The 23,739-nt window shown below is 37.2% G+C and overlaps 1 protein-coding gene across 3 annotated transcripts in view; it reads right to left on the bottom strand.

Annotated features, from left to right (window-relative positions):
* NBEA (neurobeachin) overlaps positions 1-23,739 on the bottom strand; it is a 615,556-nt gene that overhangs the window by 48,919 nt on the left and 542,898 nt on the right. For all 3 annotated transcript variants that reach the window (XM_014591554.2, XM_014591555.2, XM_014591556.2), the window contains 2 exons: positions 11,777-11,929; positions 570-737 (listed from right to left, as the gene is read on the bottom strand). In XM_014591554.2, the coding sequence (XP_014447040.1) occupies positions 570-737; positions 11,777-11,929 (321 nt within the window). The remainder of the gene's footprint in view (positions 1-569; positions 738-11,776; positions 11,930-23,739) is intronic.

Genomic DNA, 23,739 nt, shown 5'->3' with positions numbered 1-23,739 from the left:
TCTGAAATCATTTTGTGCAACGTGGAAATGATTTAAATATTTTATGTGCATATTTTCACTAAAAATACTTATACACATATTATGGTACATAATTCCCAACTATTAGCTATAAACATTTCAGGTTGAGAACCTATGAGAATAAATACTATAACTGCATTGGTGTATTATTTTTAGTATTCTGTCTGGAGGTTGTAAGTATTATTTTTTCTTTTTAAAAGAACCCTACCTTGGCAGATTATTTTACGGTGAACTATTAATCATTTAATATTCAACTGGACTTCATTAATAACACATATAATGCATTAAGCATTTACTCTAGATTCTTATGTAAAACCAAATAGGAATGTGGAAATGCACTGAAATATCTGCAACTGTAAAAGAACAATATGCTGGCCTCATTACTTAATTTTCAACATATAATAATTTTTCACGTTTGTCAAGAACCTGAAATTTATATTTTATAAAAAAGTTATATTGATAGGAAATTTATATAGAAAGAGATACAAAGTCAAATCTGTGTTTGAGAGATGACAGAAATCTTTGAAACAATACCAGACTTAACTACCTACCTCCCTGAGCACAGGATCAGTGATACTGTCCAGGTTCACAGAGCCTTCATAGGTCAAGTAGTGAAAAACGTTCAAAGCACGGACAGCTTCTGGCCCTCGCTGCTTATAGCCAAATATAAGGTCGATCCACTGGTGAAGTTGGCAAGAAACAAATTCACTTTCCAGGGCCTGAAATGAGAAAGAGGGAAATGAAAGACTGTCTGGCGAGCGCACGCGCCCTATAGTGAAAATCTCTCCCCCCCACAAAAAAAATTCAAGATTCACCTGTCTGTCCTCTCTTGAATCCCTTCTTTCTTTTATTTCACTTTTTCTCCCATGTATCTGTCTGTCTTGTGTTTATCTAGATAATATGTATGTGTCCAGCTTTCTGTACTCTTTCTATTTCTATTGTTATTTGTCTTTATTTCTTTCATATCTCAATATCTGACAAAATTTATTTATTTCCCTTTCCTCAGGATTTACTAGGCTATTTATGGGCCTTTCTTCTTCCCTATAACTTTCATAGTAGGCAAATAGATATATCAAAATAATTTAATTGTGAGTTCAATCAATTTATAAATTAATTTGGGAATACTAATATTAGGTTTTTCCATCCAAAGTCTCCAAATACATCTTTATTTATATAGATCATTTTCTGTTTCCTTTACTAGAGTTAAAAATTAACACTGTTTTCCATAAAACTTTCATTATTGCTGTTCTTGGCTAGGTTTATTCCCAAATACTTCTTAAACTCTGATGCAACTATAACATTTAAAAAATCTTATTTTAGGGGACCAGCAAATAGTGTAATAGTCATGTCACTGGACTCCCATATAGTTGACTACAGTATGAGTCCTGGACCAGTCATTTCAAACTCACACCACATGGGTGTATGTGTGTGTGCAAAATCTTGAGAGAAGAACGGAGAAGAGCCTGTGGCCTGACCATTACCCCTGGAGGGAGATTTCTCACTTTTTGCCTCTCTGTCTGTCTCATGAACGCATGCGCCCTATAGCAAAAATCTCTCTTTAAAAAAATCACATTTTATAGTTGTTTATTGATGATGTAGATCAATGCTGTTGATCTGTACGTCTTGAATTTGTTTACGGTAACTCATTAGTTATATCTATTTAAAATTTTGTTCTTATAGAACTGTTCTCAACTTTAAGAATTAGGAAAAACAGCAATGGTGTTATGGAATATCCTTGGTTTTTTTTTTTTTTTTTTTTTTTTTTGCCTGATCTTAAAGCGTTAAATGCCACTCAGTCCTGATGTAATACACACAGACACAGCCAGCTGCTGTGCATGTCAACACACTCAAATACATTTAATACATTTAATGCACTGATGATATTTTACTTAGAATCTTTATATTGATAGGCATACATGAAAATTTCCCATTGTCTGTAAGTTATTATAAAACCAAATGACAATGAGGAGGGTGTTTGACAGATAAAGTCTTGTAGAGTTTTGGTTGCTACTCACTGTGCAGAAAGAAAAGAAAATCCATTTTGGGACACATAAATACTAAATATGGTTCAAAATCAAATGCACAGCTTAAAAATCGAATATTAGCTATCACATAATTAAAGTATAACAACCCTTGTAAAGCTGAACCCTAATACTAAGACTCTTTACTGTACTACAAACAGTATTAATCTGTTACTAAATTTATAATATGTGCTTATTTGTTCTTTTCAGAACTGTGCTTTCAGGCACAAACCCATTTTGGATTTTGAGACAAGATTTTAGCACAATAATTACAATAAAAAATATAAAGATATACTTGATTGCTAAGCTGTTAGTGTTATAATGGTCTTAATAGCTTTTTTTACCCTCTACTTGCATATCCAAAGGCAGAAGCAATTGCTTTAAGTCTAGATAAACCAATTTCTGATCCATAACTCTACCCTGGGGATCTGGAAGGAAGGAAATATAGAGGAAGGAAAACCAGAGAGGATATCTCTTAGATGGATAATAGTGATCTAATTCTAATTTCCATTTTGTCCCCTGGGTATTATGTAGTAGAGAATTCTTTCTCTAGTGGGTTTGAGATAAAGCCTCTCTGAAACTTATATAAAATGAAACAATGCTACTGAAATTAACTATAAAGAGAGAGTATTTATTCATCCTTAATTTTTAAATTTAACAATATTGAATTCATTTTTCTTATGTTACAGTGGAGCCAAAATATGTCCCATCCCTTTCTTTTACTGCCTCAAACAATTTTGCTTTTGGTATTAAAATATGCTCTAAATAGAGTTGCTAATATTCAAATAGATTATCAGAAAATTATATTGCCACTTAGTATCTATACGAGATTTTCTTCATTACTAAACTGAAGTTGTAATAGGTACAACGTCAGTTGTAAAACAACTACTCATTGTTTTAAGTAACGATGATGTGGTTGTTTTGAATGTTTATTTTGGAGGCTTAAATTATTCCATGACTTGATTGTTTCCCGGGTATATAATACAGAAACTTTCCCAACTATCTCTGTTTTTCATATGGGTGATTACAATAGAGTTGATAATTTTCTATAACCCAATGCATCTTGCACCATGCTGGGGGAACAGACTTCCAAAGCCATCATGTTCACATTGTTATTCTATAGTTCAAATCTTCCAAGGAAGGCTTCTCCTAGCATACCATATTCAGTGTAAACCTTACCTGACTCAGGCCTTTCAAACCTTGATCCTCTCCCCCTCTTTACTATAATATATCCACAATTAGACTATAAGCCTTCTGAAGATGCTATTTTTGCATTGCCCATAACTCAATTTATCACTGAATAGTTAATGTATAATAAATATATACATGTTGAATAAGCAATGGAAAAATGTGAGGGTCACAGAGGAAGGATAAAAGAAATGTCAGAAAGTGAGGGTAAGGCTGGAGAAGAAGCTCATTCATTCATTTGACAAATTCTGACTAACCATCTGGTATGTACCAGACACTATTCATAACCGCAGGATTATGGCGGTGAACAAAAAAACCCAAAATCCCTGCCGAAGAGTTTATATTATAGTGGGAGGGGACTGACAGAAACTAAGAGAGTTAGTAAGATATAGAGTATGTCAGAGGTGGTGAAATAAACAAATGGAAAACAGAACAGCAGGATGGGAAGTCTAGGTGTATGTACACAGCTGGAGAGAGGACTGCTAATTTAAGGAGGTAACTAGGGAAGGGTTCCTTGAATTTGTGACAATTAAGGATCTCCAGTACAAAATGAATCTTACAGACATCTGAGGAAAGTGGATTTCAAACAATGGGAATCTTCATTCATCCATCCATTCACCCTCCTATGCAAACACCCATCCACCCAATCACATCGATCCACCTGCCCATCCATTCATCCAACGTGGTGCACCAATTATGTTCCAGGCAGTGTTGCAGTATTCTAATCCCTTCTGTGCTAAACAAGACAAAATCTCTTATTTCTGGGAGCACATCCCACTGAAATACAAATAAACAAGGTGAACAGAGTCTCTCTCTCTCCTGCTCCAGATTACTGATCACTAACACATGTCAGTATTAGCCTTAGAGGATACATAAATAAATAACCATTCCATACATAAATAAATAACCATTCCATATCTTCAAAAAGACTACAGTCTAATGGAGATAAACATGTTGATTGTTTTTTCCAGTTGCTTAGACTTTCTGCTAAAGCTCCAAGTTGACAAAAGGCACTAACCACCACCCCTTATCCTAGCAGCACTTAATAAAGTGTAGTCAATTTACTTCTGCTGCTGTAGCCATCACAACTCTCTCATCCTTCACTATAAGGCTAGAGAAATCTGAGGGAAAATAGTCATGGGGAGGAAGTCAAAGAGAAAGACTATAGGTTCTAACTTAAAAATATATCATAATCAATTACTCCCCACTTCCAATTCACCACCACCTCTAACAAAACCCAATAGTTCCTAATAGATCTCTGATTCTGCCCTTACTGATCATTCCCAATGCCAAGGCCAGAGTTACCCTTTCATAACATAAGTAAAATCATGGCACTCTTCTGTTCAAAATACTGCAATAACTTTCCATTTTACTCAGAGTAAACAGGCAAAATGCTTATGATGGCAGGGATCCTTGTCTGTTCATGGTGTGCTGTGAACATGTAAAATAGCCCCTGTAGCACCCAGGAGTTATCTGGTGAATGAAAGGACATCAGTGTGTCTGGGACGGCAGGCATGGTTGTCTGTGCTCCTAATTAGACTGCAGCTCCTGAGGACCACTCACTACTGCTCAGTCATGTCCTTCCAGAGGCCAGAGCAGCATGAAGCACACAAGAGGCCCTTAATAGCTGCAGGAAGGGATTTCTCTACTCTTCCTTTATTTAGAGTAGGTTCCATTCCCCATTATTCTTTGTGTTTTCCACAATACCTTGTTCATAGCTAGTAGTCAATAAAGACTTAGGAATGAATAAATGTTCAATTTTAGAAATATAGAAGACAATAAAGTACCAAGAGATAATAGTGCTTTATTTGTCCAAACTGTCATGGCTAACAGGTAGTAGAGTAGGTGCTTAAACACAGATATCTACTTCAATATTTTGAATTGCTATATAAGCCTTCCAAAAATTGTGTTAGGCTATTTGCTTAAAATTACTTCTTAAGCAAGGTGTCTTTTTAGTACAATATGCTTCAAATGCTTATTGTTACCTATCACAAAAGAGACTTTTTCTTTAAAATATGAAGCGTTTGGAATACATGCAATACAGATAAAGCAAAACCGCACAGAGGCTCTACTTCCTCTGCCTCAGTGCCCTGTGCATGTCCTGCAGACTGTGAGTATCCCACACTAGGCCCGGCAGCACCCGGAATCTGCCAGGCTGAGGTTGGATGACATTATCAGTGCACATCCATAAAAGGCCTTCTTCTAAACAAATTTTTAAAGAGTAGATTATGATTGATGAACCCAGCATTAGGGTAATGTTATCAGAGATACTTTCTATTTCTGTCCTTTGTCAGGAGGTCAGATTATAATCATGTTAGAAGTGAACACAATGCTTTATTAATGTTTCATGAGTAAGTCAGTCGTAATCAGCCTAGCTTTGTGTGGATAAATTAAAACACTTAAGTTTTGATGTATAAACTTGGTGCATATAGAATTCACTTAAATATCCACTAAGAGTCTCTGTTACTTTTCTAGATTTTCTAATGAGACCAAAATTTGAATTTCATAGCTCTTCAGTGAAACATATTTCCTGTCTCTATATTTATAAAACATAAACAATTCTTACCAATTATTTTTGTTACAGTCCTTAACTTAATGATGACAACAACAATGGACTAAAAGAAATTCATTATTTGAAGTCTGAGTAAGTACTGTTTTACTTTAAAAAATAAGAAAAGGAAATTAGATTTTAGACATGCAAAAGCTGCTACAAGGCATCACATACCTGTTCAGCTGCTGGCATGGGATAATAAAGCTGAGCATTTAATAATCAATGATCCCATCCCTTTTTATAGAGTAAGTACTGTTTTACTTTAAAAAATAAGAAAAGGAAATTAGGCTGTAGACATGCAAAGGCTGCTACAAGGCATCACATACCTGTTCAGCTGCTGGCATGGGATAATAAAGCTGAGCATTTAATAATCAATGATCCCATCCCTTTTTATAATATTATTTTGTCTTCTTTGCCTGAATTTCTTAATGACAGCTTGAAAGAAGAAGGAGGGGATGCTCATGGATACAGAATACTAATCCATACAAAGAGATGAAGGCTTTTTACCACAGTGAATGTCATTTCTTTGGGATAGATGACATTTTCATTTTATACTTTAGGCTCATTACAAAGAACTCCTTTAAATGACTGAAGATAATCCCAGTCCAAATTATAAATATACTAGAGCACATTTTCTCTAAACCTATTTCATAAGTAAATCCTATATAAACTACCCAGTCAGTATAAAGTTAGAAACTCTTCATGTTATAAAATGATATAAAAAAATGGTGTTTCTAAACTAAAATCTGAACAGTTCTATATACTAGTGCCTACACTTTGTACATTAAAGAGTCACCAGATAAATATCCTGTCAGCAAAAAATGGATGTATGTAGATAATTGGTTAAATTTCCTAGTTTTAGCACAGATGTCTGCTTTATTTCTGCATGAGGTCAGCCTGATCATTTCCCATGAGTAACTGGGAAAACTGACCAGAAGGTCAAGCAGGAAGCTATGAAAAGAGTGCCATGAAGGAAACTTCAAGGTGAAAAAAAGCAGGGCAGGAAGCATTGAGAGAGGAGCAGCTGTGGAGCCACAGCCCCATCTCCTAAGGTGTCTTTGCAGCCCTGGTGCTTAAGACTGCTCCCAGATACTACAGTTCTGGTTTGTCCTGTAGCTCGAATTCTGAAGCAACCAGGAATGGCTGCTGTGGACAGCCTACCGCTACTACACAGGCAGCTTTCCCTCTCCTGTCTGTAGGTCTCTTCAAGGAAAATGCAAGAGAAGAAGACAGAATACACACTTCCCTGGCTCATAATACAATAGGCATTTTCTAAGTGCGATCTAAATATTTATTAACCTGGTGCTGTTTCCAGGTGACACAGGCAACAAACACCAGGCAGTTTAATTTTCCCAGATTCACAGAATTTTGTGTAAAGGCCTTTATTCCACAGAGTAAAGACATGGTTTGCAAGTCTTACCTGTCATTAATTCCGATAAGACAATGGGAATTTGGTTGGAACAAAGAACAATTCCAGTGCCTTGTTGGTCAAGGTAGACTCATTACTTATAATAAAAATGAACCTTTCATTTCTGAAAATGTTTTTTGATAATCCGTGTAAAAGTTAATTCTTTAGAATACGTGAAAGCAAATCTTTGAAGGACAGTAACTCTACCAAATTGTATGCAATCCTCATAGTGCCTCATGCATTGTACACACCTGGCCTGATGAGTGTGCATTTATAAGAGTACTACAAAGTGAGGTGCATTTTTTAAAAAGCATATCCTTTAGCTTTAGCTGCTTAGCAGCTCTTCAGCTTTTCAAAAGGCAAGACATAACAGTTAAATGGTATAAGAACAAAAGTCCATTCTTGTGCTGGCAATGTTAGCCTCAAAAGTAAGTTATTTGTTACATTGAATTTATGTGCAATACAATTATGAAGTACTATGAGCAATTATAAATATCATTTTGTAGTCAAACTTTGCATTCATGTATTTTATTCTCTCTTAAAGAAGAAGGAATGACCCAGCAGTAGTGGAGCAAGAGGTAAGATGCTTCTGTGTGAGGCTATAGGGTCACATGGGAGGCCCAGGGTCAACCTAAAACAGGTTATTGGGTCTAGTGGTGCTTGACTGTGATTCTAACTAACTGGGAGGCAGGGGCAGAGGATGATATCAATGACAAGACCATGTCAAAAATACTTATCCATCTTTCTCTCTCTCTCTTTCTAATTGATGGGGAAAAAAGGAGAAAACATATTTTAGAATTTAAATCTGTTGAAGATATTTTGTAGTTTTATCAATAGTACTAGGGAAAAATGTTCACCTGTTGAAATATCCATTTTTGTAAGACAAATAATAATGTGATTGAATGTATGGAAGAAAATAAAATGAAAATTAATTAATTAATTAATTTAAAAAGAGACATGCAAAAATGTGAAACAATTCACTCTTCTAATAGCACTAAACAATTTTAAACATAGTTATTTTCTAAAATATATGTTATTTATATTAACATATAGTGGGTTTATTGTACTATTTTAATCAATTAATAAGTATTTTAAAATGTATCAGTTTTAATGTTTCCCCACCATTTTATAAGATATAAAAAAGTTTGAACAGTAAGTAAGAAGATGGAGTCAGCAGGTGGTGTGGTGATTAAGGCAATGGACTCCCACATTTCTGACAACGGTTTGAGTCCTGGACCTGGTAGCTTGCATTTTCACATTCTCTCTCTCCTCCAATTCTCTCTCTGGTGAGTGTGTGGGCTCTGGAGCCAAATTTTATAAAATAAAATGATAAATAAAATTAAATAAATAAATATTTAAAATAAATATTTAAAAAATATTATCTCAATGGTGTTACATCATTTCTTAGGCTATACATTTCAATGAAGAATCTGTTCATGCTTTTGTTAAAACACAAATGATATGAGATTAATTGGAGAGAATCAGGTATTCTAAAGAGATTTTATAAAAACCTATTTTGAGATCATAGGAATAATGGGAGAGGTCACTGATGAAAACTGAATTGCATGCATTGGGTCACAATCAGGAGTAGGAGGTCATCCCTGGACAGACACAGATAATTTGCAAATAACAAACAGGGTGTGATCCAAAGTTCATTTATAATTTGGTGACTAAAACAGCAAATTAATAAACGTAAAATGTCCAGTAGATTTTTAAAAATTATTGGGCCAGCCAATGGTCAGTTAATTAAGAGAAATAGATCCCACAAGGCTGACCACATGGTTCGAGTCCTGGACTCGCAGCTTTAAAAACATGCTGGGTGTGTCTGTATGCATGCCCAAAATCCTGAAAGGAGGGACAGATTAAGAGATTGTCATGTAACTGTTGCCCATGGTTGGTGCTTTCTCTTCCTCTCTTTCTAGTAAATATGGCACCCTCTGGCAAATTGAAAAAACAACAAAAACATGTTATCTACATTATTTTTCTGTAATGCATATTTAAGTTTAGTGAACTTGGTGTTTATCTGTGAGTAATCTGCATTAACAGTCTCCATAATTTTAAAAAGGAAGAAAATTGAAACTTAACTGGTGAACATAAGTCTAAAATTAGAGCTCCAATAATCTAGAAAAAAATCATAAAGAAGAGATCATTTCAGAGGCCTTAGGCATATGGGATATAATATGGCTTGGGAGTGAAAATTTTTCCTGTACTAGAATCTGGGCTCTACCATTTACTAGTTTCACTGCCCGAGTAAATTATGGAACATTCTGGCCCTCGTATTTCTTACTTGCAAAATGTCGATACCTTATGAATGTTTAAAAGTCTAGCCTGATGCCTGATACCTAAGAGGTATTTACTATTCGCACAGAGCTCGGTCCAGCAGTTTTTAGTTACTTTGCTTGCCTGTGTGAGGTATTAATTTAGTTGGACTATTAGGACATAATTAAACTAGATGCTGATAGCAGTAACAACATTACTACTCTTATTCATTCTTTCATTCATTCATTCATTCACTTACTCATCAAATATTTACTGACCTACTACTTCAGGCACAATTCTAGGCTCTAGAGGTACAGTAGAATGACATGACTGAGAGTTATAGACATATAGCAGGCTTCTACAGTCACATTTGTAGATTTGGTAGACCAACACTAATATTATAGCCAATAGTCAAGTACTAAGGATAGTGTGGCAATTAATTACCAATCCTAAAAACGGATATTTTTTTTAAAAATATGGGTATGCATTATCTAAGTATAAATCCTTCAGATTAGAAGTATGGTTATGCATTATCTAAGTATAAATCCTTCAGATTAAAAATGTAAATTAAATAAGTAATCTATTCTTTAAAGAGCATGAAATACCTTCATATATATAAAAGTGCCAGTTTACAGATTGACATAACAATGACAGTTGCCCTCAAAGCCGGGCAACCGGACTGTAGGTTACACAGTGCTTTTAAACACAAGTCTATTTGAGCAGTAACAACTTTCTAAATTAAGTGTACTAAAAGTAAAATACTTCTTAGAGACAGAAAATATAATTACAAACTGGAAGGGAGCATATGATTGCTAGCGAAGTCCAAAAAACAGTGGCACAAAATCAGGGGAGAGGAACAATATTGAGTATGATTCTGTTTAAATAAAATATCCAGAATAGGCAAATCTATAGACATAGAAAGTAGTAGTTGAACAGGGGGCTCAGTTGAAGAAAATGGAGAAACTGTAGAAACTAGAGGGGGATTCTGAAGAGTATAGTTCCTTTATAGAGTGATTCAACATCCTAAAATTGATTATGGTGCTGCCTATACAATTCTGTGAATAAACCAAAACCTCTTTTTTTTTTTTTAACTTTAAATGGGTGAATTATATGATATGTAAATTATATCTCAATAAAACACAAAAATAGATTATAGATATATGAACTCTGTTTGGATTCTATTCAAATACACTGTAAAATTTAAATAAAACAGACTTACGAGACAGTTGGACAAACTTGGGAAAAGGCGAAACAGGGTTAAAATACATTTGGTCATTGATCTTATTTATATAATTCCTCAACTGGCCAAGAACAATTGTGCACTAGAAAGATTGTTTTGTAAAGTGGTTAATTTCTGTGTACCATAACCACATTGATATTAAATGTCCTTAAAATTAGTAAAAAATATATTAAAATCTATAAAATTCCCACACACAAAGGTCTACTTACACATATCCAGACATCTGTCAGAAAGATTAAAAAGTAATGACTTCTCTTTCCTAGATCTGTGAGGAATGTGTCTGGTACTTTGATTGGCATTGCATTAAATATGTGGATTAATTTGGGTAGAATTGCCATTTTGATTATATTAATTCTTCCAATCCAGGAACCTGGGATATCCTTCCAGCTTTTTGTGTCATTTTCAATTTCTTCTTTTGTCTTCTCATAGTCTTCCTTGTGGAGGTCTTTAGCTTCTTTTGTTAGATTTATCCCTAAGTATCTTATACTTTTTGTGGCTATGGTAAATGGAACAACTTTTTTCAGTTCTATCTCAGTCTGCCTGTTGTTCATATATAGAAATGATGCTATAGATTTCTGGATATTAATTTGGTATCCTGCAACTTTATTTTATTCTAAGAATGTTTATGACATGGGTGTTCTCTTAAAGTATTTTACATAATATATACTTTACAGTTTAATTTTCCTATATATAAATATGTACTAAATGTAAGTTTTTGTTTTGAATATTCTGAATGAGTGAAAAAAAGTGTGCAGAGTTAGTGAGTAGACAAAAAATAAGAGATGGACATTTATTTTAAGCACTTTAGAGTAAGCTATATTAGTCAACAGATGCTCATCTGATTGCCTTCTCCTAAGGGAGCAAATATAACTGAATTACCATTTCTTTATTAGTCTTCATGGAAGAAAAATCCACTTTTACAATAAGGAATGCTGCCAAAAGACAAAAGTAAAATGCTTTTCTTTCCTTACATTTTTAACCCTTTATTTATAGATGTTAAGTGGCAATTTGTAATGATGAGAAACGAAAGCGAGACTACAGAATATGTTGACTTTCTGTGACTTCTCAAGCAAAAACAAAATCTCTCATACCATCCTATTGATCCGTACGAAGTCTTCGGGTTTTTTTGCCCATGGAGGAAGATCAACATCATTCACCACTACTTCATCTTCTCGGACTCCGAGATTATAACCATTACTGTTGACAAACATCTCTGGTAGGTAGTAGAACTCTGGAATTAGTTCCTGTCAGAAACAGAAATGTAGCACATTACCACTTTTTAAAAATCAATTGAATAAAACTATAAACTTCTAACTTGTAAACTATAAATAGAATTTGACAATTTAATTATAACAAAGATTTACTATTTAATTTTATTTTCATTTAATTTTCTTTATTTAAGAGTCTGAGAAAGAAAGACTAAACATTTCTCTTGAATAGTTCACTTAACACTTAATGTCTATATTATATAATTTTTTGAAATGGAACCCACTTTCAATCTTATCTTGACACAAATTAATAGAAATGGCTATACAAATCAATAATAGTTCGCAATAGTATTAGTAAGAAAAACATAGAAAGAGGGGCCAGCAGGTGGTGCAGTGGTTAAGACACTGGACAACCACATGGCCAACCACTTTTTGAGTCTTGGATGTGGTGGGTTAAAAATCATAATGGGTGCAGGGACCAGTAGTTAGCATAATGGCTATGTCGCTGAACTCCCATGTAGTCGATGGCAGTTCGAGTCCCAGACCCAGTGGTTTAAACTCACGCCGGGCACGTGCCCAAGATCCCGAGGAGAATGGAGGAGAAGAGATTGCGGCACGGCCATCCCCCTTGGGGTGTGATTTCTTGCTTTCTGTCTCTTTGTCTCTCCCTGTCTTTCTGGCAAGCACATGTGCCCTGTAGCAGAAAGGAAATTAAGCGTAAACAAAAACTCTGTAAAAAAAAAAAAAAAAAAAAAACAACCATAATGGGTGCATGTGTGTATGTGCCCAAAATCCCAGGAAGAAAATGGAGAAGAGATTGAAGTGTGGCCATCCCCACTGGGGAGGTGATTTCTCTTTCCCACTCACTGTCTCTCTGAAGTGAACACACATACCTTATGGAAAAAGCCATAAAAATGTTAAGCTATCAACAAATCTACATTCCTTAAAAATCCTTTCTGAATATTATAGGCCAGCCTTATTGTAGGACAGTGATTATGCACTGTGTAGAGAAATCTGGATCCCATATGGTTGACAAGTGTTCAAGTCCTAGCCTGGCAACTTGAAAAACACACCAGGTGCCCATGTGTGTGTCCAGTACCGTTCAGTGTGACTAAGTGCACTGGGGGTGCATACATGTGCATTTTCTTTCTTTCCTTTTCTTTTCTCTTCTTTTCTTTTCTATTTCTTTCTTAGAATTATTTTATTTAACTTTATTTATTTATTTATTTGTTTATTTATTTATTTATTTAAATTTGATCAGAGAGGGACAGGGTGAGAGAGAGAAATGGAAAGTGGGAAAGCAAGTCACCAGGTCCAGCACTCAAACTGCAGTTGGCCGTGTGGGAGTCCAGCTTCCTTAACCACCATGCCACCTGCCAGCCGTATGCATGTGCATTTTCTATTATGTATGTATGTATCCTCAGGCAAAAAAACAAAAACAAAAACACAGATTTTCTACTTTTCTTTTTGCCTATGTTGGCAATCACACGATTTTTATGAAGAGATTCATAGTTTTATTTTTTGACTTGGCAAAATAAATTATTATTAATTTTTTGAGAGGTTTTTACTATAGGGCGTGTGCGCTTGCCAGAGAGACAGAGACAGACAGAAAACGAGAAATCACCCCCTAGGGGGATGGCCATGCCGCAATCCCTTCTCCTCCATTCTCCTCTTGGGATCTTGGGCATGCACGCACATGCACCAGGCATGGGTTTAAGCCACTGGGTCCGGGACTCAAACTGCATTCAACTACATGGGAGTTAAATGACATAGTCATTATGCCAACTGTTGGTCCCTTATTATTAGTTTTTAAGAGAGAGATTTTTGCTATAGGATCGTACCCTTGCTGGAGGGACAGAGAGACAGAAAGTGTGAAATCACCCCCAAGGGGGAATGGCCACACCACAATCCCTTCTCCTTCACTCTCCTCCTGGGATCCTGGGCATGCATGTGCATGTTCTCTGTGGAAATTTTAAGCTGCTGGGTCCAGGACTGGAACCACAGCTAACTACATGGGAGTCTAGTGACCTAACCATCATGCCATCTGCTAGTCCTCCAAATAAATTATTTTTCAACCTACCACTAAACATAATGATGAGATGATACAACAACATAATAATCGGTTTTAAATATTTTATCCAAGCCACTGGAACGATAGGTTCTTAATAAAGTGGATGCAAACACGTGTTACTTGCACATAAGTATGGCATGAACAACTTGAACTCTCAAGTCAATTTTTGTTTTATGCACAATGCTTAATATGAAGTTTATGCTACTTTAGAGTAAGTCTAATATAGGAGGAATGATCTGATTTTAAGATCCTAAAATTTGTTCATTTAAAAAAAAAAAGAAACTGAGAATCTAGCACTTTAAACAACCCACTACCTGCTGTATTTTGTTTAATTAAGATCTTTTGTGGGAACCAGCAGTTAGCGTAATGGCTATGTCGCTGGACTCCCATGTAGTCGACCGTGGTTTGTGTCCCGGAACCGGTGGCTTAAAACTCACACCGGGCACGTGTGTGTGCCCAAGATCCTGAGAGGAGAATGGAGGAGAAGGGATTGCGGCGTGACCATCCCCCCTGGGGGGTGATTTCTCACTTCCTGTCTTTCTGCCTCTCTCTGTCTGTCTGGCAAGCCCACGCGCCCTATAGCGAAAACCTCTCAAAAAAAAAAAAAAATGGAAAGCAACTGTAGATACTAGAGACGGTATGGGAAGAGGTTGGGAAATGTGGGAAATGGCAGAGGGAAGGAACCAAGGGGGAACAAAAAAATTTTAAAAAGTAAAATATGTAAGAAACAAATGGAAAAATATTTGTTGAAGATAACATGTATGGTAATATTTTTGATGAGCCAATATACAGCATATTCTGGATGGGAAAACTCATTTTGTATGCTACAGTGATATACAGTGAATGAATGTAAAATAAATAAATTTAAAAGAAAAAAAGAAAACAAGTCACCTTAGTTTTTATGTCCATCATCTATACCATCTTTTTTCAAATGTCAAGATGAAGGTTACATTAGTTTTAAATGATATGGTAAGAGCATAAAAACATTACTTGTGATCAGTAATGGTAGCATAGTGCCTGAAATTTAAATTTCGGTGGTCTTCTCTAGGGATGCATAAAAATTTAAAAGTACCAATCAGTGGTTAGAATGGGCTGGAATTCAGAACTGAGTTTCTGGATTGGGTGAGCAGGATGGTAGACATTAGACACCAGAAGAATTAGTTGGTAAAGGTGTATGATCACTGATTAGAGGGAGAAGTAAAGTTTACTGTTGCTCTCAGATATTTGTACTCAGAGATGTATAATTATCATCTTGTGATTTCAATATATTAACATAAAATACAGTTTTCTTCTGCTTTCACACTGGGAAAACATGGAAAATTAGTGAAAGGTACAGAGGAGGCAAAACCCACTGCTATTTACCCACTAGCTATTCTTTATGCTATACTGAATTGCATTAATATTTCAAACGGTTCAAAGGGGGAAAGGAACATGAGCTCTCACAGTTGCTTGGTTTGGAGGTGATTTACAGGTAACAGATCCACGAAAGTCGGGGATTTCCCTCACTGCCTTCTATCAGTTTATTCGTCTTCATGTCCTATCTTTAAAATGAGACTGTATATGTTCCCTCGAGTACTGAAGGGGTATATATCCACATGGATATGGCAACATAGATTTATTTTTTATTTAAACAGCCTAAAGAATCTCAATTTATCTTCTACTGTCTTGGCACTTTAACATGTTTTTCATATATATTATTTTTCCCTCTTTCTTGTGGTATAGGGTCATATAAAATATATGGTAATTATGAATCTACCTACCAGTATACAATATAATACTATTTCACTGATTGCTATCAAATTTGACTCAGAAAGGCTCAAGAATCACCAGATTTCATATTAACAACAGTTTGACTAAAACCAAAAATTTGAGCCTTAGTTTGTGAGGTTTCTATTTTGTTTAATCCTTCCTAACTCTTGGTGTTATCCTTTGCATGCAGCAGGTGCTCATTAAATATTAAACTACTGAAGATAGCAAGTTATTTTCACATCACTACGAGTCTTTTGGGGAACGTGTGGATGGTTGGAAGAATGCTTCAAAACAGGAAGAGAGCTGATGAACTTTATTAAATCAAAGGGGTGAACTCTGAAATAAAATGTGCACCTTCTGAGGGGAAACTTTTTCCATAAAAAAATTGTTCATATTAATTATGTTTAAAAGGCTCAAAAGTGTCAAAGAGTTCAATTTAAACACAGAAAAATTAGGTTTTAAAGTTGCCAGCAAAATCGTTAACAAACTGCAGAAGTAGAAGAGATGTAAGGCATTTCCTTCTAATTTAAGTACCCAAGAAAGAAGGGGCTAAGAGCTGGCCTCCACCAAGAGGAACGGCAAGGCTGAGAAAGATCAGTCCTGCTGGTTACTGAGAGTGGCAGGAGGAAGAATGCTCCAGGAAGAAGAGTGCTCCAGGAGCAAGAGTGCTCCAGGAGTAAGATTCAAGGAGGCACTAATCGATGCCAGTCAGAGGAAAAGTAGTATTAGGGCCGTAGGACAAAACCATAAGGACTTTTTTTTTTCTGGCCTCATCCTTATCTGGCCATCCAGAATGTAGCCATAAATCAGGATGTTAACTAAAGATGTTGGTATGGGCTGTGAGAGGCTTGATATCTGAAGGGATGAAGCGCCGGGGTCCTCCGAGGCTGGACCCCGGCAATGAAGAAACTCCCAGACTTTTATTAGTGGAAACAAATACTAAACGGACACATTTTTAAAGCAGGAAGAAATCCCTGAAGAACAGCTTATTTGCAACACCCATGCCCCAAGACATTAGCAGTATCAGTGACTCAAGCTGCATGAACCTGAAGCGTCAAGTTGGGAACAGTATGGGTCCCCCTAAAGAGGAAAGAAAAGAGTAGTAGCACAAAAAAATTTAAGAAGCAGCTGAAGCAGCAGAGTGGCCCTAGTGTTTTTTTTTGTTTGTTTGTTTTTTTTTTGTTTTTTTGTTTTTTTTTGAGAGGTTTTTGCTACAGGGTGCATGCGCTCGCCAGCCAGTCAGCCAGAGACAAAGAGATGGAAAGCGAGAAATCACCCCCCAGTTGGGGATGGCCACACCACAATCCCTTCTCCTCCATTCTCCTCTCAGGATCTTGGACATGCATGCACATGCGCCCAGCATGAATTTAAGCCACTGGGTCTGGGACTTGAACCACGGTCAACTACATGGGAGTCCAGCAACATAGCCATTACTCCAACTGCTGGTCCCATGTGCCCTAGTTTTTCTTTTATTAAAATTTACTTATTTGTTTCATTTGAGAAAGCGTGTGTGAGAGGAAGGGAAAGAACTCCCAGCAGGATCTTGATGACATGCTCTATCCCAGCAGCCTACAGCCTGTCCTGGATCACAGGCACATGCATACCAGGTGTGCTCAGGGAGGTCTCCAGACTCAAACTGGAAACCTTCCCATGTGGGACTGCCTTGCAGAGAGACAAGTTTTACTGCTGCATCACTGTCTAGCCCCTATTGTTTTTACATCTTGTTTCAAATAGGAATTTCTAAAGTTAGTATTAAATATAGAATATTAATATAGTTTTTACTCACATTTACATTATTTAGAAAATCTGCTTGCTTTAAAAATATAAACTGAATGAGCAAGAGAGTTCCATGTTTGAGATTCAACTGGTTATGAGTGAGACGACAATTACTGTATCTGTGCTCAAGCACTGGGAATCAACTTAGATATTATTTCTGGTCATTTGATCTTAAAAGAGCGGGTGACTTTTATTGTATCTTACTATGTCTTGGCACTGTTCTATGTACCTTACATGTGTTTTTTTAATCTTCACAAATACTCCATGAGGTATCCCACTTTTATTATAATTATCATTTGCATGTGTGCTCATCAGAGAGAGACAAAGAGATATAGAGGAAGAGGAGAAAACACCATCCATGGGGAATGGTCACACCACAATCCCTTCTCCATCTCTCCCTCCTTTCAAGATTTTGGGCACATATGCACACATGCCTGGCATGTTTTTAAGGCTTCAGAGTCTAGGACTTTCATCTCATGGTTGGCAACGTGAGATCTGGGTGCCTTAACCACCAGACCATGCAGCTGGCCTAAGATAGCCCCACTTTATAAACATGAACACTGAGGCAAAGTGAGGGCGAGTAACTTGTTAATACTATACTGTAAAGCAAGGACTCTAACCCAGATACTTCAAGTCCAGGGGCTCTGTTCACATTGGCTATTCTGCCTTTTTTCCCTAAAGGTCCATTGGTCCTTCCTTCCCTCCCTCCCTCCCCCACTCCTTCCCTCTCCCACTCCCTTCCTCCCTTTCTCTCTCTCTCCCTTCTTTTCATGAGAGAGAGAAAGAGAGACAGAGATCTCATGTGAGAGACAGGCAACACCCCCAATTGAGCCGTGATGCCCTAGTTGATCCACCCCCGCCTTTGGACACCCTTGGATTATGGGTTCATGTGCCTGGCATACTGAGGAAAATCTCCAGAGATAAATGGGAACCATTCCATGTGGGAATGCCTTGTGAAGCTTGTTTTCCTGCTGGGCCACTACCTGGCCCCTAGTCTGCTTTTCATAGTTCCACCCAGTCATTTAATGTGACCTTACTCTGTTTTAACTGTGTAGCAATTATTCTTTTCTCTAAAAAAAAAAATTACTAATGCTTGCACATCCCACTGTCATGGAAATCCAGGTAGGCAGGGCCTGTCTATCCTGCTCACTCATCACCACTTACATGCTAAAACTGGTGACTGACAGAAATGGGGTCTTCAAACAGCTTCTGCATAAAGCTTATTATGAAAAATTATGCATAGATTTCAATTTTTTGCACCAAAATAAACTCATACTTTAATTCCATCTTTCCACAAACCTTTGAAGCCCTTCATAATACACACTCCATAAATACTTGTGGAACTAAAAACAAATCAAGTATTACTGTACTTTTGCCGTATCTTGAATTTCGAGCATAAACCATTGAAGAAATTACTGAATTCCCAGATTTTCAAACTATGCTTATTAAAGCAGAGGTGTTTGAGAGGACCACGTGGTTAAAGACAAAGGAGAGGCTGGGAGGCTGGAGCTTTGGGATTGTCTCTGCTCCCAGGGAAGTGTCACTTCATGTGCATGGGAATCAGGAAGATCTGGGTTTATATCGAGACTTCTTGCTAGCTTGAGCAGGTTTCTTAACTTTTGGGGGAAAAAAAAAAATCAGTTTCCTGATGTGCAAAAAGGTGATGATAAAAGCAATTAACTCATAGGAAAGATGTGAGGATTAAATGAATTAATATGTATGAAACAATACACTTCATAGCTTTATGTAAAATATAATCACTTTAGAGCCAGCCAGTGGTTAAAGTGGCTGGATCCCACATGGCTAACTACGTGGTCTGAGTCCTGGACCCAGCAGCTTCAAAAACACGCTGAGTGCATGTGCATGTGTGCTAGAAATCACAAGAGGAGAATAGAGGAGAAAAGGCACTGTGCGGTGCCCACCCCCCTGGAGGATGATCCCTCAATTTCCCTCTCTCTGTCTCTGTCCAATGAGCACTCATACTCATGCTCAATGGTAATTAAGAAAGAAAAGAAAAAAAGACATATATAGATAGATATAAAGCATCAGTCTATCTATTTTTTTAGGCTACTGAGTTATCCAGTACCAAAGTGTATCCTACAATTCAATTAAAGAGCTCGGTTATTTGGAGCTTGTGTTTGAATAAATATTCAGATAATTTGAGTGTTTTTATCAACCACATGGACTAACTTATATATTAGTTAGACTAATTAGATATATTTTTATACCTTATTGGCACTTCAGATTTTGGTTTATGTCTACAATGTACAATCAGATTATACAGAATTTTATAAACAAATTGAAATTTATATTAAAAACTTATTTTTTAGTTTTGGCTCTAGGCACATACCCTCACTGGAAAGAGACAGAAAAAGAAAGGAGCGAAAAGTAAGAAATCACCCCCGGGGGGATGGCCATGCCAGTCTCCTCTCCGCCATTCTCTTCTCAGGATTTTGGGGATGCATACACACGTGTCTGGCATGTTTTTCAAGCCACTAGGTTGGGGACTTGAACTGTGCAGTTGGCTGTGTGGGATCCAGCCTCGCCATGCCACCCCAGCTTCACCACGTGGCTCAGAGATGCACTATCCTTGTTGAGCCTTAACTCAGATGACATACTTGTCAACAAGTAAACAGTTGCTTAAGCCCGAAAGTTTTGGGGTAGTTTGTTATACATTAATAAATAACTGAAAAAGAAATGAAGGCCTGAAACAGACTGCTAAAGCAAGAAACACCTAGAACATGTGGCATTGGCTCTGGGACCAGTAACAGGCAGAGGTTAAGAGGACAGTGATGAGGGCTGGTGGTCTGGAGACAGGGTGAGGAAGTTGTTGGAAGCAGGAGACGAGCAACTAATGTTATGCAGTGATGGAAAACTTAACAAGATCTCCCCTTACGATCATTTCAAGGACAGAAAATGTATCTAATAAACGTGTGTTCTGAGCTAAGAAGATTTCCAGGCAGAATGCTGAAAGTGAACAGTGGTTTCTTTCAATAGTTTATGGATAGAGTACTGTAAGAGAGAGATGTGCTAAGGAAGAAATGCTCAGCTATGAAGTAGTATTTCCAGAATACAAGGGCCTAGGATGAGCTCTGCAGATGGCTAAGGGTTCTCAAAAAGAAATAGATTCAGGACGAGAACAGCTTCAAGATGCTACAAGCCGAGTATGGCCATAGGGAATAGCTCAAATCAAAGTATGGATGTAAGAATGCTTTAAGAGAGCTCAGCAATATTTAAGGCACTATCTTTATAGACTCATTCAGCTACACAGAGGGATTCTAAAAATGTTAAGGGCATTATAAACAGCATCTTAATCTACAGGCTGAAGTAGAGAGAATTTTGTCTCAAAGGATTTGTGCATATGCATTTTATCTAATCATGAACTATAATTTGACACACAAGAAGGCTCCACATTTTTTCTTTTTTTTTTTGAGACAGAGAAATGTTTGCTATAGGAGCACACACATGCACCTGGTGTGAGTTTGAAGCCTCCAGGTCCAGGACTCAAACCAAGGTCAACTATGTGGGAGTCCAGCAACGTAGTCATTATACCATCTGCTGGTCCCAAGGCCCACAGTTTTAAACCTGGGGTACCAACTGGCAAAAGAGACCTTACCGGTATGTTTGTAAGTTCAGGAGCATGTGAAGAAAACTACTCAGCTGCAAACAAGGACTATTTCTTATGGGGAGGAGAAGGGAATGACTGAGGAAGTCAAGCCAAGATCTTAGAGAGTGTAATCAAGAGCCATGGGGAACAATGGATTAGGGAGCTGTGCCCAGATAGCACACCTGGGCTTTAATCCATAGATGGTCCCTGCCCTGCAGCCCAGGAGACTGACATCATGTGCCTATATGGATTTGAGAATTGCTAGGAACCAGTGACTGCTAAGTACCTTCCACATCCTCCCCATTTTGAATGGACTGTCTATGTCGGTAATTTACCTGTCCTTACCGTACCATGAAGGTTGAATGTACTTGTCTTCTTGGTCTCTGGTCTCAAATTAGGAACTGCAAACTGCCTTTTTGTATGTGAACCTACTGCAGATCATGAGATACTAGATTTTGAGGATGATAATAATACTAGTTGGGGATTTGGGGGCTAAAGTTTGATTATATATTAGATGCGGAAGGAATGTGAATTGTGATTGGGGAGAGGACTGTGGTATATTGTTTCCAAAGATGGCCACGACAATCCCTCCAACTTCCACGTCCTTTGGAAATGTGACTAGGCCACTCATCTCATCTAGAAGTAGAGTCCCTTTCTCCTCTTCGGGGCTGGTCCTGGAATTGCGTTGACCAATATAATGCTGTGGAGATAATACTCAGTGACTTCTAGGTCTTGGAATTAAGAGGCCTTGCAGTTTTTTGTTTTGCTTTTGGTAGCCAATCACCATGAAAAAGAGTGACAATCTTTCTGGAAATAACACGTAAAAACAGAAAGGATATTTTAGCCTTGAGCTGCTCTCGCTATCCTTGTGAATGTATCAGACGTGTGACTAGAGTCATACGGAATCCTACAGAACCTGATGGGCCATCCCTGCCGACCCCATGTGGTTTAGAAACAAGCTGTACTCAAGAAGCCTCCTTCCAACTGCAGAACTGTGAGGGGAAAAAGTGGTTACTATTATTTCTTCAAGCCATCAAGTTCTGGGGTGGTTTGTTATACAGGAATAAATGACTAACGTATACCTTGTCTGGTCATTTATTCCAAAATAGTCAAAGTAACCACATAGGGTTATATGATCATGCAGCAAAACTGAAGTGGCATCTCGTCCAGGGGACACAGCACAGGAAATACCTGAAAGGCTCAATGCTGGTTTTGGCTTGCTTTTTACCTGCCCCTGGGTGACCTTAGGATAGCTACTTAACATGCATGCACCTCCTTAACAGTAAGGAACACTGACAGCTATCTCATAGGCTGCTTTGCTATCTCATACAACTGTTTTGAAGACTATCAAATAGGTAACAAAAATGCATGTTTTTTTTTTTGGAGAGATTTTCGCTATAGGGCGTGTGCACTCGCTAGACAGAGAGAGACATAGAGACAGAAAGCGAGAAATCACCCCCCGGGAGGATGGTCACGCCGCAATCCCTTCTCCTCCATTCTCCTCTCGGGATCTTGGGCACACACGCACACGCGCCCGGTGTGAGTTTTAAGCCACCTGGTCTGGAACGCGAACCGCGGTCGACTACGTGGGAGTCCAGCGACATAGCCATTACGCTAACTGCTGGTTCCCACAAAAATGCATGTTTGAAAACTATTAAATATTATTCATAGTGGGCAGATTCTACTATTATTACTTGTCAGTGTGCTCCTACAGGGCACATGAGACACTTGTTTGCCTACTTAATACAGCTGCTGTTCTGCTTGCTTTCTTTCCATTATTAGATTTCTGTTAATCAGCTTCTCTTTAAGTAAAAAGTCCAAGTAGTTTAAAATTTCCTAATGAAAAATGGTACAGAAAAGACACCAAGTATTAAAGAAATGGCAAAATGAATATTATTACAGTCATTTTGTGTCTGTGAATGTGATTCCTAGTTTATTTTAACAGCTATACTAAAACCCCATGGTACAGTTAATGGTATTATATGCGTTCTGTCAAAAATAAGAAAATATCCTCAAACACAATTTCTAATTTATAAGCTTATGACAAGTTCAAGCTGCTGAGAAATTGGACTTGAAAGTATGTCTTAGTATGATAGAAGACCACTATTAACACTATCATAATTGTATACCTATTGCATCAAATCTGACATTTCAGTTTAATATATTTTGCTGAGAGAGCGTATGCTTTTATGGTTTCCTAGTGAAATCAAATCCAGCCCAGACGTTTTCACTTTTCTAATATGATTCACTGTAAGGTTTTAAAGCTGCCATCTCTTTTCTTCCTTTTTTTTTTTAAAGATTGATGCCCTGGCGTTCATTAATTCTGCAGAAGCTCATAATGGGTCAATGAGTCAGTGGTGAGCACCTCCATTAACTGTATTAATTTACACTATGTCACCTTAATGACATTTTGTCATGGCTACCTTTTCTGACATCTACATAGCTATTCAAAAAGTAATACAGCAACTTTTGAAAGCATTAAGGAAAATCAGTATAAGAACTTTGGTAAGTTGAACATCACTGTTAGCAAGACTATTCTAAGGAGAGAAATTGGGGAAGAGAAAGAAAGAAAGAAAGAAAGAAAGAAAGAAAGAAAGAAAGAAAGAAAGAAAGAAAGAAAGAAAGAAAGAAAGAAAGAGAGAG

This window comes from Tupaia chinensis, unplaced genomic scaffold, assembly GCF_000334495.1.
Source record: "Tupaia chinensis unplaced genomic scaffold, TupChi_1.0 Scaffold000597_1, whole genome shotgun sequence".
NCBI classification, from domain to species: domain Eukaryota; kingdom Metazoa; phylum Chordata; class Mammalia; order Scandentia; family Tupaiidae; genus Tupaia; species Tupaia belangeri.
This window is presented reverse-complemented; position numbering and strand designations above follow the sequence as displayed.